The 16,028-nt window shown below is 40.7% G+C and overlaps 1 protein-coding gene across 1 annotated transcript; it reads right to left on the minus strand.

Annotated features, from left to right (window-relative positions):
- Positions 1-61: 61 nt before the first annotated feature.
- On the minus strand, positions 62-16,022 carry LOC107200071 (microtubule cross-linking factor 1-like). Its single transcript, XM_015618040.3, has 3 exons — positions 15,940-16,022; positions 4,454-4,678; positions 62-2,850 (listed from the first exon to the last, which is right to left on the minus strand). The coding sequence occupies exons 2-3, from the start codon at positions 4,649-4,651 to the stop codon at positions 2,623-2,625; spliced, it is 426 nt and encodes a 141-aa protein (XP_015473526.1). The 5' UTR covers positions 4,652-4,678; positions 15,940-16,022; the 3' UTR covers positions 62-2,622.
- Positions 16,023-16,028: the final 6 nt, after the last annotated feature.

Below are 16,028 nucleotides of genomic sequence, written 5' to 3' on the forward strand. Positions count from 1 at the left end.
GAGGAGAGGAGAGGAGAGGAGAGGAGAGGAGAGGAGAGGAGAGGAGAGGAGAGGAGAGATTATTTTCACAGTAAGACACACAGAAATATTATTTAGTGACAAGAAAGGAAAATCTCTCTCATATGCGCTTAATACAACAAGTTGAAATTACATGCTCAGTAGGAGACAAAATATAATTTCCCAGTTAAAACTGTAAGGCTTGTTTCTTAATTAAATAAAAATTTTATTTAGATAGAACAAGCCTATATACCCAAGAAGTCCTGTTGAAAATATCATAGGAGATCAAAACAGGTATTGGTGTAAAAAATATATAACAGCACTAAACATGATAAATGTTAGAAATTCTTTGAAAGATTATGATAAAAGGTGGCTTTAAAGAAAGAGTGTTTTCAGAGATATGTACAGTTCCTAAAGGTATTTCAGCATGCAAAATACATTAAAGATAATCAACATATATGCCATCTACTGCAGTGGGAAACGGGACCCAAGGGAATTGTACGGCGCACCAAAGCAGAAGCTAGCACTGAATTAAGCGATAAATAGGAACACAGATATGAGGAAACCTTTCTGTTGATCCAGTGACAGAGAATAGTCAAGGATAATACAGAGAATGAGCATATGGTTGCAGTAAGCTATATCAGAGAGTGAATACTGTCTAACTGGATCTCAGGCAACGCTCCAGGACTGGATAGGAAAAGGCTCCTTCTAACTCTCAGCCCCTAGATAGACAAGATGCAGAGTCAGGGTGGACTGGGAAGAAGCTACATGGCTTTGGGGTCACTTTTGTCCCTATATATAAAGCACCAGCTTTCCCACTGGCACATCTATACTACATTCCTTGCACTCATTAAATGTTCCTAAGGAGGCACTGCTTCTGGTAGTTATTTGAACACATCTTGAGTGAAGAATAATTTTTTTTTAGCAATGTCAACAACATTGCAACCATACACTTATCTGACACATGCATAGCTGTGTTTCTCTAGCCTTTGGTTCATCTCTCCTTGTGTGACCTGCCAAAGACTCCAACCTCATCTTCTCACCTCCTGTGACCTTGTGAAATTGTGACTGCCAGAGAAACCACAATTCATGGCATGTGAAACCAGACAATCTCTACTACTACTACTACTACTACTGCTGCATCTCATGATCCCTCTCACGCCCTGCTTTATCTCCAGATCAGCATGAATACATCCCATCATCCTACCTGCTATCTCTCCCTTTCCCTAGCTCCCCTCCAGCTTTTGTCTCTTACGGGGCAAGGAATGTTTACAAAGTAAGGGTGCATTCACTTCATCTTGCAGTCCAGCAGAGAGACAGCTGACTTAGCAGTGCTTCCAAGCACAGCTAGGCTGCAGCAACCTAAGCAGCAAGGTAATAAATGCAGCCTGGTTGGAGCTAGCTTGTGTCTTCAGCACTGCTAGACCACATTTTCCCTCACCTCTCCCCCACAGTTTAGTTTCTGCTTGAACCCCAAGACCATCAAGCAGTACCTGGTGGACCTGCATGTTAAACAACAGCAAGCATTAATTCGGTAGTGTGGATGAGATGGCATTTTTGTACAGAGCAGAGACTGCAGACCCTGTAACATGGTATCATGTCCACTTAACACAGCATTCACAACATTGAGAAAGGAGAAGAGTAGCTAAAAACATCATGCACACTTTATCTTTTGTGTCAGGTTCACAGGTAATCTAAGCACCACTGATATGTACACCAGCTTATGATCTGTTCTGTGAGGCACAAACACTCCAAAACTCCTGCACTGGACTACTCATCATTCTAACGCACAGAGAAATTAAATAGGGACTGTCCTTATAAAACTGAGCCAGGCTTTGTGCCAGTTGACTCACAAGTAATGTTGGAAAGATTAAAATAACACATAATTGCACCAGCTCTCTAAATCTGACCAGGGCTCAGAGGATAAATGCCTTACCTCATTACGTTTAAATGCTCTATCTCAATCTGGTTTAAAACAGAGCAGGGGCTGTGAGCTGCCAATCTGCTGTACTGTTAAAAGAACAGAAATACCGCTACAGATTGGGATGTAGGCTCCAGCAAAGAGCTGTGCTTAGTATTTGGCTTTCCTTTATGCTCCCCTACTCCTCAGCTCACTTGCTTCCAAGGATCATCACTTCAACCAGTATGACTGTGTGTCAGCACCAGTTGAAATGATCCCTTTTCTCAAGAGACAGTGATTCTGTGCCTGAAGAGTAATGTTATTTATACATTACAGACCACATTCTGGCTGCCCAGCTCATGCTGATGGCTCCACTGCCACCACTGAGCAGCACCAGCCAAAACAGCGGCTTGCCTATCTGAACCCTGCTCTCAGAGACAAGTCATGCACACCTCATTTGACTTTAAAGTAGGTGGAAGTCCCAGTCTGTGTAAAGAACAGCCAGAGCTAGCTGGAGTCAAATCAGAAAGAGTTTTGCTCCAGCAGGAAGAGAGTTTTTAAGCAGTTTAAAATGGGACAGAAGCCCCAGACAAAAAGTGGAGCATCACTCATCTACATCTCTATTGATTCTAAATTACCGATGATGTATCTGGGACACATAACAAAGGAGACCTTTGGGGCAATTGTACAAGCAAGATCAGCAAGCATTTAATACAAGAATTAGTCTAAAACACCTGTGTGCCAAATTTCCATTCTAACCCAGCAGTGGTGCTCTGCATGGCTTTTCTGCTTACCTCTTTTAACTTGTCCAGCTCATTTTGCAGTGTCTGCTTGGATACTTCCACCTCAATGATTTGCTGCCGAAGGACTTCATTTTCATCTTCTGCTTTAACTCGCTTCTCCTCCACACTCTCCAGCTCATGGTGCAGTCTGACAGAAACATCTTTGGCTACCTGGTTAAAAGAGCACAAATGCATGAAGATCATCCATAAGGAGCAAAAATTACAGTATGTCTCCTACAGTAAAAAGCATATTACAGCCCTAGACAGCCAAGAGATTTTTAATTCAATTATGACACTGTTGATGGAACACTCCAAGCCTTCCAAGTACCAAAATGAATATTCATTTCTAATAAAGAAATTCAGAACGAAAATATATTTGATTACCCATCTCCAGCTCCCTCTCCACATTATGCTAAGGCAATGTCATGAGCAGCAGGAGGAAAAAAGCAGACACCAAAGCTGCCCATCAAAGTCCCAGCACATCACAAAGATAAAGCCAAAGACAAGGAATTGTGCTGTAAAGCTGATGGGCCATCGATCAAAGCAACGTGTGCAGCAGTCACAGCCACACAAACTTGCTGCTCTAGCAGCAATCACAACTAGGCAAGACTGATATGAAAGCACAGAAATATATGCTAGCTTAGGTTTTCTGAGTACAGCCTAACAAGAATAGATATTTACTACAAAAACATTTGTAAAGGTGATACATCATACAACATGAGGAATTATGGAATTACAAGAAGTCAGTAAAACCAAAGCCAACTAGCTAAAACCACTCAATATCTCTTTCACTGAAATCTAGGTACAAGATTTTTACTGAGTAATGTACTATTGCTATTGTTATAAGGTTATTATTTGGTTTCCATCATAAAAGGAAAATTAGATCTGACATTTTAAAAGGTTTGATGACTTGATATGTTACTCTCATTTCCACTGCTGACAACAAATCATTCTGGTTTTAGAAGGTTTTATGTTTTGCATTTTTAAGTACAATATATTTAATAATTCTAGTTTCAAGCAGTCCCTCTCTACAGAAGATATTTTAAAAACAGCTACAAGATAGCAATATCAAGAACGATGAGTAAAGCTAGATAAACATCATGTCTATATAATGTCTATATATAAATCTATATGTCTATATCTATCTATCTATCTATCTATCTATCTATCTATCTATCTATCTATATGTCTATATGCCTATATAAATCTATGTCTTGATGGAAGCATTTCTGAAAGATACAAAAACTGTTTCAGTATGAATATTATTTTTACAGGTATTTGTGTTTGTAGGGAAAGAGCATTTTTATTCTCTATCTGCCCTGCAAAAATATTATAACAGTCTGTTCCTGTTACAAGTAACTCACTAGACACTAAGAAATGCAACTTAGACTATTTTTTCCCAGTTACTTGGCATAAGCAAGAAAGGAAAGAAACAGCATGAACTGGAAAAATCATATCTGGTTTTGTTTATACAGTATTGCAAAGTTAAGGTTTTCAGTAAAACCAGTAAAACAAGACACTTTAAATCTTTCAAATGCAGAAATGTAACTTGACTGTATTTCTTTCATTTTGAATCTGAACACATGTTTTTTTACTCACTGACACATCTTTTTATGGTGATGAGCTGAATATTTGTTCTCCACCACAGCAGAAGGAAATTGGTCGTGACGTTTGGAGAACTAATGCTTGTTTCATGTGTCACCCTCACTTCCATTGCAGAGAGCCACATCACAGTCTGCTCTCTTTTACTCTGAATACGAATCTCTCAACCCACCTTTAAATCTTGTTCCAGGCTCCTAATGAGCTCTCCATCCACATGGCCTGTTTGTGCAACTTTCAAGCTTTTCTGTTCTGCTTTCCTGAGACGATATTGCAGAATGCGGCAATTCTTGTTTGCCCGGTCCAGCTCTCGCCGGAGCTCCTGCAGCTGGTAAACATCTTCCTCTAAATAGCTGTCACGCATTTCTTCCATTTCAGCCCGAAGTTCATCCAGCTCATCCTGTGAGAAGGCAAAACAGTGCTCCATCATACCTCTAAATCTCACCCATGGGAGCAAAATAGGAAACATGCTCGCTAGGATACCACATCAATGAAATGATACAGATTGCAGCACGCAGCTCCAGAAGTCACAGGAACAGAAGTTTTAACCCAACATTGAGTAACTATGCTGAACTAAATTAATGAATACTTCTTTCAACTGCTTTAATAATTAAAAACAAACCAGATGCTCATGTCTCCTGAAACTGGTAACCTTCATTTTACCATCTCAGATTAAAATTAAAACTACACAATACCACTATTTGAACTGATTCCTTCCTTTACTTAGAGTACAGCAAACCTACTTAAGTGCCTCAACATCTCTGTGTGGTGTGCCTTTTTAACAACCAACACTTCCTTTCAGGAAAAAAAAAAAGTGCTTTACACAAAATACTGAACTGCTCCATATGGAAATGCTGTACCATCCTATCCTAATACTGTGCACAGGCTTAATGACACGTGGATTGTGTGCAGGAGAAAGTGGGGTTTTGTTGTGTGTACACTCATCTCAATAACAGGGCCACAGGAAAAAAACAAAACCTGTGCCCATGGGAACAACCTGCTTGTTCTTTTCTGGGCATCATGAACTGTCCCAGTTCTACATTGTATCATGAGCGGCACTTGCTCTCTAAAGTCAGATTACAGATTTACAGCTGAACAGGATAAGCTCTATCACTGCCATTTGTTTAATACGTGGATGACTAAAGCTCCAAGCTAGAAAGGTCTTCCAGGCAGAGGGGTACAAGGTATTAAACTACTGCATGAGAGAAGAACATATGATTCTACAAACGGAACAAAGCTGAGGGGGAAAGAATCAAGAAAAAGATGCAAGAGGAGAATATTTGAAATGAACTATTAATTTTTTAATTGGTTTCTTTAAAATTGTATTTGATATTATAAAGATCAGATTTTCTGTGGAAAACTTCGCTTAAATAAGAATCCAGGAGAATTTGTACTGGGGCTAGCTGCACTGTGACCTCACTTCAGGTCTGTAAATAACTCTTGGAGTACCAAGGATGGCTGGAAATTATTTCACACTTGAAATATCAAGGGCATTTCAAAATACCTGAAATACCAGAGAATATTTCACACTTGTCTCAGGTGGAGAAGGCACTGCTATGAAGTCAGTACCCTTGACAAAGCTGCCCCTGCCCCTGGCTGAACCATCCCTGTCCAGTCCCTGCATGAACACACCTGCCCACAGTCTCCTGGCAGTCCTCTCAACCATTCCCCTTCCCATGGCATAACCAGACTGACATATTCATCTGCTCCATTGGAGCTTTGGAAACAAATGCAGGGCAGATCTTGTCCCTGAGCACAGTCCTGACCGAAGGAAGATGGGCAGATGGGTTCTTTAGCCTTGTCAGTTATGTTAGAATTACAGCATTGTTCTTACCAAAATCCCATCCATGTATAAAAACTCCAGGATTTATACAGCTATGGTTTAATTTTAATTAGTTGAGTCAGCATAAATTTTGGGTACACACAAGGCCTGTTATTTCCAAAATTACAGCTCTGGGCTCACCAGTGAGGCTTTGCTCCAGCAGTACAGCCCACCCAGGGCCCTACACTGTTCTCCCCAGATGCTCTGAAAAGACAGAGGAGTTTTCTCACGAGCCCACTGTGTCACTGAACATTCTCAGTATATTCAGATTTCTGCTGCAGGAGCATCCTGTCCCACAGTGTCTCTGGGACAGGTGCAGGAGCAGGATATTTGTGTGGACGGATAAACTCAAGGGTTACTCTGCAGTGAACTGGATTGTGCTCACATCATACGCTGAAAAGGAATAGTGTAAGCACAGTCATCGAGGTTACCCTTGCAGCAATAACATCCTCAGAAGTTCCAAATACATTAATTAAGCACAAACATCTGACTTCAAGGAAGCAAATGAGCTCTGCAGACCAAACCCATTAGGATTATTTCAAAACAATTGAGGGTCCAGGCTCTATCTACTCCTCCTCAAGACACAGCCAAGTACTCTGGGCAGTTTACAGCCAACGCACTGGTGAAGTTTTGATAGATGATGTGTATTCTTAAAAAAGAAAAACACAGCAATGCATGCTTGATTAGATGGGGAATGAGACTGCTTTTATTTTCTGTGTACACACTTACCACTGCTTCACATTTATAGACACTTTCAAGTGGTACAGTAAAAGTTTACACAGCAAAGATAAGAGATGCAGAAGAAAATGTCAAGGTTTTAGAAACTGATTAGAGAGTAGTAGTGGCTTTTGAACCTAAGAAAAGGAGTACACTTGTGCATTATCAGTTTATTAACGAGGTATTTTGGTTAAGTTACTCATACCAAAAGTAGAGTCTTTACCAGTCAGAGCTAACACAGCCCCATGGAATGAAAAGGACCAGAGTTATTTCTCAAGGTTTGTCTGCAGACTTAGGTATTGAATTTACCACAACTAGTTTTAAGTTCAACTAACTTTTTAATGTCATCTTCAGAATGCTAATGTTAGATTAGTAATTTGGTTGTAAATTAAAATTTTGAAACACAAATTCATAATAAATAAAAACAACTACCATCAACGAATTAATGGGATCTGGTTTATAATCTGATATTTAGATTTAAGAACTAAGTAACAGCTTTCATGTATAAAGTAGCCTGCAATTATAAGGTCATTGCTCATCTCTTAAACTTCCTTCTTATCTTTGTCAAGTTTTGTTGGTAGTAAATTTGATTGGTTTCTAAAGACAAATAATAAACAATTTTTGATTTCAAAGCATTTATTGCAACCAAATTTGGAAAGTGAAACTCACAAAATTTTAAACAACCCAATCCCTGAAACACTCATCCCATTGAAAACTGAATATTTCCACATCTCATCTGTGGGCAAGGGAGTTCTCCCAGATGGAAGAGTCACTCTGTCTCTGTTGGAGACTTGAACCCAATGTCTTTCTTCACACCAAAAAAGTTCCTCAGAGAGCTGCAAGCACTGGCATGAGCCATGTTTCAGGAGACAGGACTGTTTTCAACCTCCAGGTAAACCAAAGTTTTCTCAATCTCCCTTATCAGCACAACTACAACTTTGTGGGGTTTTATTTTGTTTGATTGATTGATTTGTTTGTTTGTTTGTTTGTTTTTGGTGTTTTTTTGGTGGTGGTGGTTTTTTGTTTGGGTTTTTTGTTGTTTTTTGTTTTGGGGTTTTTTTTTTGTGCTATGCTTGCCTCTAGTTTTGGTTATAAATACAAAGTCTGGTTTTCTCTAGTTTAATTTCGCAGATAAATTAAAATTTAAAATAGCATGAAGGAAGCTGTACTTTAAAATCTCACACAATTCTCCTCTCAGATATTTTTTTGGCTGAACTTTCTTTTCCACAATTAATTTCTTTTCTACTCCCAAAAATTTCACACAGAAATCAAATTGTGTCCTGGCTTCTTGTATTTAGAGATACAGCAGCCTTTGGATGAGCATTAAAACAAGGCAACATGAGGCCACAAACAGTTTTGACTGTATAAGGAGCAGAAACCTCACTGTACAGGCTGGATGTAGCCTCAGCCCATTTTCTGCTGTATTGCTGCAGTGCTTGGGGCTTGAGCCTATGTAGTATGTCCAGCCCAGAGAGGAAAAGAAACAGATTAAATCAGACAGATTAAATCCTTTTGAACAGCAATATGAAGTCCTTTTTTTATATAATAAATATATAGAGAGGAACATGTCACCTCTGGAAAATCTGGCTCAGATTTTGTATGTCAGTCAGCACAGAATTATAGATACTGGGATAACCTTTAACTAAACCATTACAGTTTAGTCACAATAAAGACACAATCTTGCTTTTGATACAGCCCACAAGGCCAGTGACAAGGGTATTCTTAACAGCTTATTCTCCTCTGCAAGTACTTGTGATTCTGCTGTGGACACTGAAATTGTATGGGAACAGATCCTAAGTCAGAACAATTGCAACTGCACCTGGAAAATCAGAACGGCTTAAAATCCTCTTCTAAAGTGATCTGTGCACAGAAATTTAAGGAAACTAAGTTGAAGACCCACAGAAGGGGACATTACAGCTGAAACCATGATGGTCCTACTTACTAAACTGGCAAACTAGTGCTTTGAAGGAAAACATGTCAATTGTTTGTGAAATCACAGGTAAATGCAGCAAAGCCAAAATTCCCAGCGTGGTGGTTTGCAAAAAAGGGATGCTCTGACTGCAAGGCAGATGGAAATAAGAGATAAGTCAAACCCTTGACTTAATTAAAATATATTGTTCTTACTACTCTTGTTATTGTGAGTTAGAATTAAAGCTCTTTCTCTCAGGAGGTATTGAGCTTCATACTGTAGACTTTAATATTGTAAAACTGAAGAAAGAGAACAGAATAGGCACTTAAAAGTAATTAAAACAAACAGGCAAGAAAGCAGCCATCCCTCTTTGTTCATCTAAAAATGGAGAGCTGCTCCCTTCCTTAAACAGGGAGGACCTGCTCCAGCACCCCAAAGTGGCAATTGAAATTGGGAGGTTAAGTGCTGGCATCAGAAGCTTCACTTTGCTGTGCATTCCTAAAGGGGATGAAAGCCTCCTCTTGATCCCTTTTAATTTAATGGTAATTATGCTATTACTTTCAGTGAGAACAGCACGAGGCAAGAAGAAATATTGTTTAGGAAAAGCAAAACTCTTTTCTTTCCCTATGTGTCACTCTGGTCATCAGGAAAAGAAAAAAAAAAAAAAAAGAAAAGAAAAGAATGGAATTGTATTTTCTAACTGGCAGCTCTTTCCAAATTTGCAGTAGAAATCCAAGTTGCACTAGCTCCTGAGTCCTTCAGCTTATGGTTTCTCTTGGCCCAAATGACTTCCTAAAGGCCATCTATGTGGGGTCTAACAGGAGCTACCCATCTGAGAGTCACAGGGTGGCTGTAAGGACACAGGGCCACACGCAAACAGCCGCTCTGTTTGCAGGAGTCCCCGAGACTGCAGCACAAAAGCAACAGAACTAGGATTCCCTGTTTGCCTGTCAGTGTGCCAAGCCAAGGTGAACTGGCTGAGAAGGGGAAAGCCTTGTGTGCAATTTCCATCACTGAGTAGCCCAAATACATACTGATAGGTCATTTTCTGTCTGTACTGTGCAAATTGAACACTTGCCTGTCAGAAGAGAAGCCATTATTTTATTAATACCTTTACTGATGTCATGCTTGTTTATTATTGATTTAATTATAATGAAGTATAATTAAGAACAAATTACAGGAATATGCCTTGTTTATGATTCTTTAAAAAAAAAGAAAAAAAAAAGAGAGAGAGCAAGAAAGAAAAGTTCAGGCCATGCAGCTATTACACTGAGTAACCCATACTCATCTGAGTCACTCCCACTGAAATGACCAGGAATACTTGCATAAATTATGGGCTCTGTCTACCCAGCCAGTCTGGTTATGATCTGTAACAACATTTGAAAATAAATTTTCCAATCATCTCCACCAACTGCACACTCATTCTGTCCACATAGCATGCAAGAAACGGATTCCTTCCAAAATAAAACAAGAGACCTGCACTCCCAGTGTGCATCAAATATGCTCCCTTACTCGAGTCCTCTGGACAGCTTTAAGACCTATGCATGATGAGGATGTTCTGTTCAAGGGGTCAGAGTAAATGCAGTCCAAAGCAAGATGACTAAACCACGTGTAAATACAGAGAAAGGGTCATCTGCACTACTTGCATTTAGGTCAGCCTGCTGATCTACCTTCACTGAGATGAATTACTGCCTGAAATAAAAAAGCTCCTATCTCAGAGCCTGAATAGAGACTAAATAGTGGAACGCAACCATGAGTCACAGAAAAATTGAAAATTATTATTAGGGAGAAATGACATGCAAAAAACCAGCATAAAAGATACATGGATACTGAACTCATTACTCCATGAATACAGTTAAACACACTGGCAAAGTCTTTAGGCTCCAGCGAATTAGAACCCACCAGTGTCCAGAAGTCATATATTAAGTTGAAAATACTTACAAACTAGGAAGACAAAAACACACAAAATCAGTATTTTGTATAGTATTTAAGAAAATGCAAATTAAGGAGGAAATTCAAATGTCTATGTAAAGGATATGTTTATTAATCTACCCAAAAGTCATATTTATAGATTTTGTCAGTACTATTTTCTAAAGAAAGTTATTTAATATACATTTAGTCAAATGAGGGGAGAGTGGGGAAGGGAAGAAGAGTGGAAGTTAGAGTGCGTAGCTACTATTGCACTGGCAAATCCAGAGCTTCTAGAAAGTCCTTGATAAATCTAAGATTCATGAACTGTGATTTTACATAAGCTCTGTTTTCATGTTTTAAATATCTCAAAATGTCTATATGTAGGAGATGCTGCTGCTGCTGCTAAGGAATAAACACATCCCCCATAGCACTTCACAGCAGAACTGCAGCAGGGATAAATATGCTCTGAAAGGCTTTGATTGGGAAAAAAGCAACAACCATTATTTTTGCCTCTTGCGAAATATGTTAATGAACCCGAAGCCCCTGGGCCCCTGATGTTATTCCTTAGCTCTCAAATCAGATATTTTACAAGTCATGCACCAATCCAGCGTGATCTGAAGCCTGTGCACAAACCAAGATGTGAACTGAAAAGTCATAGGACCGTGAGCACCTGTTGACTTGAGGGCTGGTTTAACTTTGCAGGATCTGAGAGCAAGAGCAGCATCTGGCAGCTTTCCTGCCTCACTCAAGCATTAGCTACAGTATTGTTTCAGCACATAATCCTCGGCTGGGGTTTGTGAAGCTGTTCGAACACTCATCAGTGGCAACATCCATAGAGTTTCTTGAGGGTCAACCCAGCAAACTATTGCCTGGTGTGTCACACAGCTCGTCCCCTCCAGGCAGGGTAGGGGCTGACAGGGGCTCAGCTGGAGCTAACAGGGCACATGGGCTCGCTATTCTTCCCCCACAGCGACATCTCCCTCGGCAGCTGCTCCCTCCGGCTGAGCCCAGCCATGCGGGGTTTGTGACCTTCCCTTCTCGCCGGGGCCACCGCTCTCCAGGTGGGAAAAGCAGAGATTGTCAAGAAGAGACGTGCGATGAGCTCTATTTTTACTCTGGTAACCCTCACTAAAAGAAAAAAAAATTGGTGCCATCGCTTTTCATCATTTTTGCTCTGCAAAACCCTTCGACATCCACAAATCCCCGCAGGTTAATAAAAGAAGCGGTGGAATTGCTCCCCCTGAGCTCAGCCTACAACTCAAAGAGCTACAGTTTCAAGTGAGTAAAGAAATACAATGTAGCCTCATATGACACACATTGTGATTTTAAACAAAAATGAACCTAGTTTAGATGCATCACAGCGGAATAAGGGGCCTGGAGAGGTCCTTACAGAAAGAAAAAAAGACAAAGCAAGACAAAAAAGACAGTTTTCTAGTAAATCCAAGCTAGTATATTTCTGTGCTCATCCACACCATAGCAGCATTTCCAGCATGCTGAACTTGTACCAATACAGGCACAAAGAGAAGGCCAGGTAAAGAAAAGCACAGCAAGCACCAGTTTTATTTTAGGGGCTGTAGAAAATGTCATGCCTCATGTAGGAGGCTGCTTTCACATTATGGCCATGAAGGGTGCAAAGAGAAAAGGGGCGTGTGTTGTGACTAAAACACTGCTGCTGTTTCTGCTAGCACATTTATTTAATTAACACAGTCTAAATTAAAGTTTGCCTGAGACAAAGAAGAAACACGTCTAATTGCTAAAATTTGGGCCCTCTTCCTTAAGATTTCTCACCCTTCAGAGGGCTCTACACCACAAATGGCTTCTTTCCAAGTTTCCCAAGGACTCACATAGTGAATGACACTTCTCCATGTGCTGGACACATTAAATTAAACTTGAAATCAACCACTTGTGTGGGCAGTATTTTGCTACTACTGACAGGACTAACTAACAATAACAAAAACTTTATCTACTACCAGCAGTTACCTGAAGAGTCAGGCACCATGACAAAATTTCTCTTTTTAGACATCAACAACTAAGTGATATCTTTTAAATGCTGCTGTAGTATTACAGTCTACCCCCACAGGTAGCTGAAAATCAGGTCATGCAAGGAATACATGAAACTGAAATCAATGATGAAATTTCACAAAGGTAGTAGAAGAGAGGCTTCTCAGTGTAAACATTTCTCCTCATGCACTTCACCTACAGGCTTAGCCTTGCAGCTAGTTAGCTATGGCTAGAGCCAAATCCTTATCTAGAGTAAAGTCCTGGAAATATGTAAGGTGGAAACTTGATACCAAGTTAAAATCCAGCTCATGGTATAAGAAGTCTGAGGTGTTTGCAGAAGCAGCAGCTTGCTCTGCATTCTGGGAGACTTTCTAGTACTTAGTATGTAGAAACAAAAACAAATTATTGCATTTGTTTTGTTTTGTTTTTTCCTTTCTGGCAACACTTTAATCTCCAGTAATCTTTAGCACTAAGTCTGTGTGTGTGCGTGTCTGTGTATGTGAGTATCTTCTATAACCTGTGTTCCAGACACAAGAAAGATACATGAAAGACCTTCCTACCTGAAAGTTAAAATTCCCTGAAAAAGACTTTATTATGTACACTTAGGGCTGCACTCCAGCTGCAGGGAGGAATAAGGAGGAGTAAAACCACAAAATTTGGCTTGTGGCCATGCTCAGGAAATTAGCAGTTTCTTCTGGGATTTATCTAATCATTTGTCTATTTACAGTTGACAGCATCCCTGTTATCCCTTAGCCCCCTCTGGAGAAACACAGCTCACTCCAATGCCAACCAAGAGAACTGCATTGTAAAAAACACACGGAACAAACCCACAAGTAAACAACTCAGACAGTGATGTGGTTTTAAATTGCAGACTTTTTGATAGGTTTTCCTAGGAAAGGCAAATGAAGTTTGGGAATTCTCCTGGTAATTTTTGCACCACTGGGCTGTTTCCAACCATTTTGAGAGAGGAGCAGAACTAAGACTTCACGCACCCAGGTGGCCAAGCAAAGCAGACAACACACTCATTTTCCCCCAGAAGAGGCAATAGTGTTAGTTCACGGCTTTCCAAGCACCAGGACATGCCCACCGAGGAAACCAGTCTGTATTATCCTACCAGATAAACACAGAAATACTTTTAACATGACAAAGTCACAATCTGAATCAAAAACAGTATTAGGACACAATTGCTGTAGATGATGAAGACATCAAGGTAAAAGACTTGAAGACATTGCACAGGGTGAAAAGGTTGGAATGAAGCAGAATTAAGTTATTCGCCTAAGACTTCCATTGTCAACTAGGTCCCATGATCACAGGGTTCCTCAGGTGGGACACAGTAACAGGGGTCTGTCCTATACAATTCAGACACACTCTTTGTTTTTCAGTTTCCCAAAGTAAAAATCATTTTCAGTATAAAGAGAGCTTGACACACTTTGTAATGTGTTTAAGTATAAAGTACTCATATACTTGTGCAAATCCTGTAATGCAAGGAGATGCTCCTGAACTTCATGACTTCTAGTGGCAGTGCCAGTTAGCTACTCCTTAAGCAAACCCATTATCAATTCTGATTTCATCACATCTCCTCTTGCTTCTAGGCTGTCAAATAAAACATAAGCCTGTGATAAAGGTTCTCTGTGCTGCTTGTCTTTTTATAGACTATTACATTTCCCTACCACACTCGAGTTTCCCATCCAATGAATGCTATAAAAGCTTTGCTATGAGCCAATAATTTTTATTGGTCTGGTTTTGTATTATCCTTTTCTAGATGACCAGCAGTGCCCACAGTATTTTAGATACACTCACTGACCTGTGTAATAGCTACAGTTCTATAAAATATTGAAAATATTGCCAGATTTTCTTTGTCTCTGTTCAGCTTCCACTGTAATCTAACAATTTTTGCAGATTTAAATTTCTCCTTCTCTCATGATGCTCCCGAGTTAACGCACCACACTTAAACAGAAGAGTGCATACTTTTTCCCTCCACATACTTAAGATTTTGAATGTAAAGATTTATTTACCGTCCTCTGCCTTCCTTTTTCATACATTCCTCAGGGGTTAACTTTGTGATTAAGTTCTGTCTGATCTTTGCTAGACTTGACTTAAGCTAGAAAAACTTAATGTCATCTGAGAATTTTGCTGTATCATTGCTCGTTCCTTTTTCCAGTTCACTAAGCAGCACCAGACCCAGCAAAGAACCTTGCAGCACCCCTGCTGTTTATCCTTTTGCTATGCTGAATATTGTTTTTTGTACCTTAGCCAAAACCCTTTAACGAGCCTAGCCTGTATCTTTATCGCCCTTATTTCCCAAGGTTATACACAAAACTCCAGTTCCTATTTGAGTAAGGATCCTAGATTTACATGGATTTTCATGGTTATTCTGCTTGACAACAGAGTGTTCCAAATAACAGGGAACAAAGATTGTGTTCACCAGAGGCAGAGTCAAACAGTGGCTGTGGTTACAGGATTATCTGTTTATCTTATTTATAGATCTTTATGGATGTAGCTCCTTTGCTCTGCCAAAAGATCAGATTGTAAGTACAAGTCCAAGTAAAGGTTCCCACAGGTCAACCCAGCTCAGAGCTCGCCTGAATTTAACTTTCCTGCTTCTCCGAGGATGGATTCATACTGATGAACTTTTCAGTTCATTGAAGGATGCAATGACACTTTTATTCTTGCTGCTCTTGTTGTCCTATAAGTACTTTACAGTGAATGGCTCCACTTTCCAGTGATAAAGTAGCACAATAAGCAGAGCACTTAATGCTGCCATCCTTTCCACATCAAATGAGGGAACCTGTTCCTTAGCTTTTCCTAAAAGGGTGATACTGAGGAAAACAGTTCCTGGAAAGCGAAGTCCTGCTTGCTAACCAGTGGAGCGTTTGCGGTGCTTTAGAAAGAGTCGGGGTTTGCTGAGCTACCACCACGTCAACCAAACGCAACACTGCCACGGTACATGTTGCATCGGACTGACGTTCATCCAGCGCCCACAGACCGGGCTTTGCAGGGAGCCGCGATATTAACTCCCTTAACTATCCTTAAGCCGGTCTCGCTTCGTGGGGGCTGGGGAGGAGGGGGCCGAGGCGCACGGCTGGTTCTCCCTGCCCCTATTTCTCTCCTGCGGGTAAAATTTGGCATTTGGTCCAGCGGGGGCGGGGGGGTCCCACGGAAGGTAACTCCAGGCAGCGCGAATCTATTTCCCCCCTTCCAAGCGCTGTCCCCACATTCCCGGGCAGGAGGGGGCCGCGCTTCTCCCGCTGCCGCCCCCTTCCCTTCCCCGCCGAGGCCGGGCTCCGCGGACGATGCTCACCTTGAGGTACTCGTTCTCCGAGCGCAGCTCCTCCACCTCCCGCTGCAGCTCCTCCGGGGCCGCCGGCGGCGGCTCCCCGCGGCTCGGGG

Source organism: Parus major, chromosome 2 (genome assembly GCF_001522545.3).
Source record: "Parus major isolate Abel chromosome 2, Parus_major1.1, whole genome shotgun sequence".
Lineage (NCBI taxonomy): Eukaryota > Metazoa > Chordata > Aves > Passeriformes > Paridae > Parus > Parus major.

What these genes read in the sequence shown, in the direction of transcription:
- LOC107200071 (XM_015618040.3), bottom strand. Translation starts at nt 4,651, where the DNA reads ATGGAAGAAATGCGTGACAGCTATTTAGAGGAAGATGTTTACCAGCTG. An exon ending in GCCTGGAACAAGATTTAAAG is followed by an intron (nt 2,851 to 4,453) that starts GTGGGTTGAGAG and finishes TCTTTTAACCAG; the next exon opens with GTAGCCAAAGATGTTTCTGT.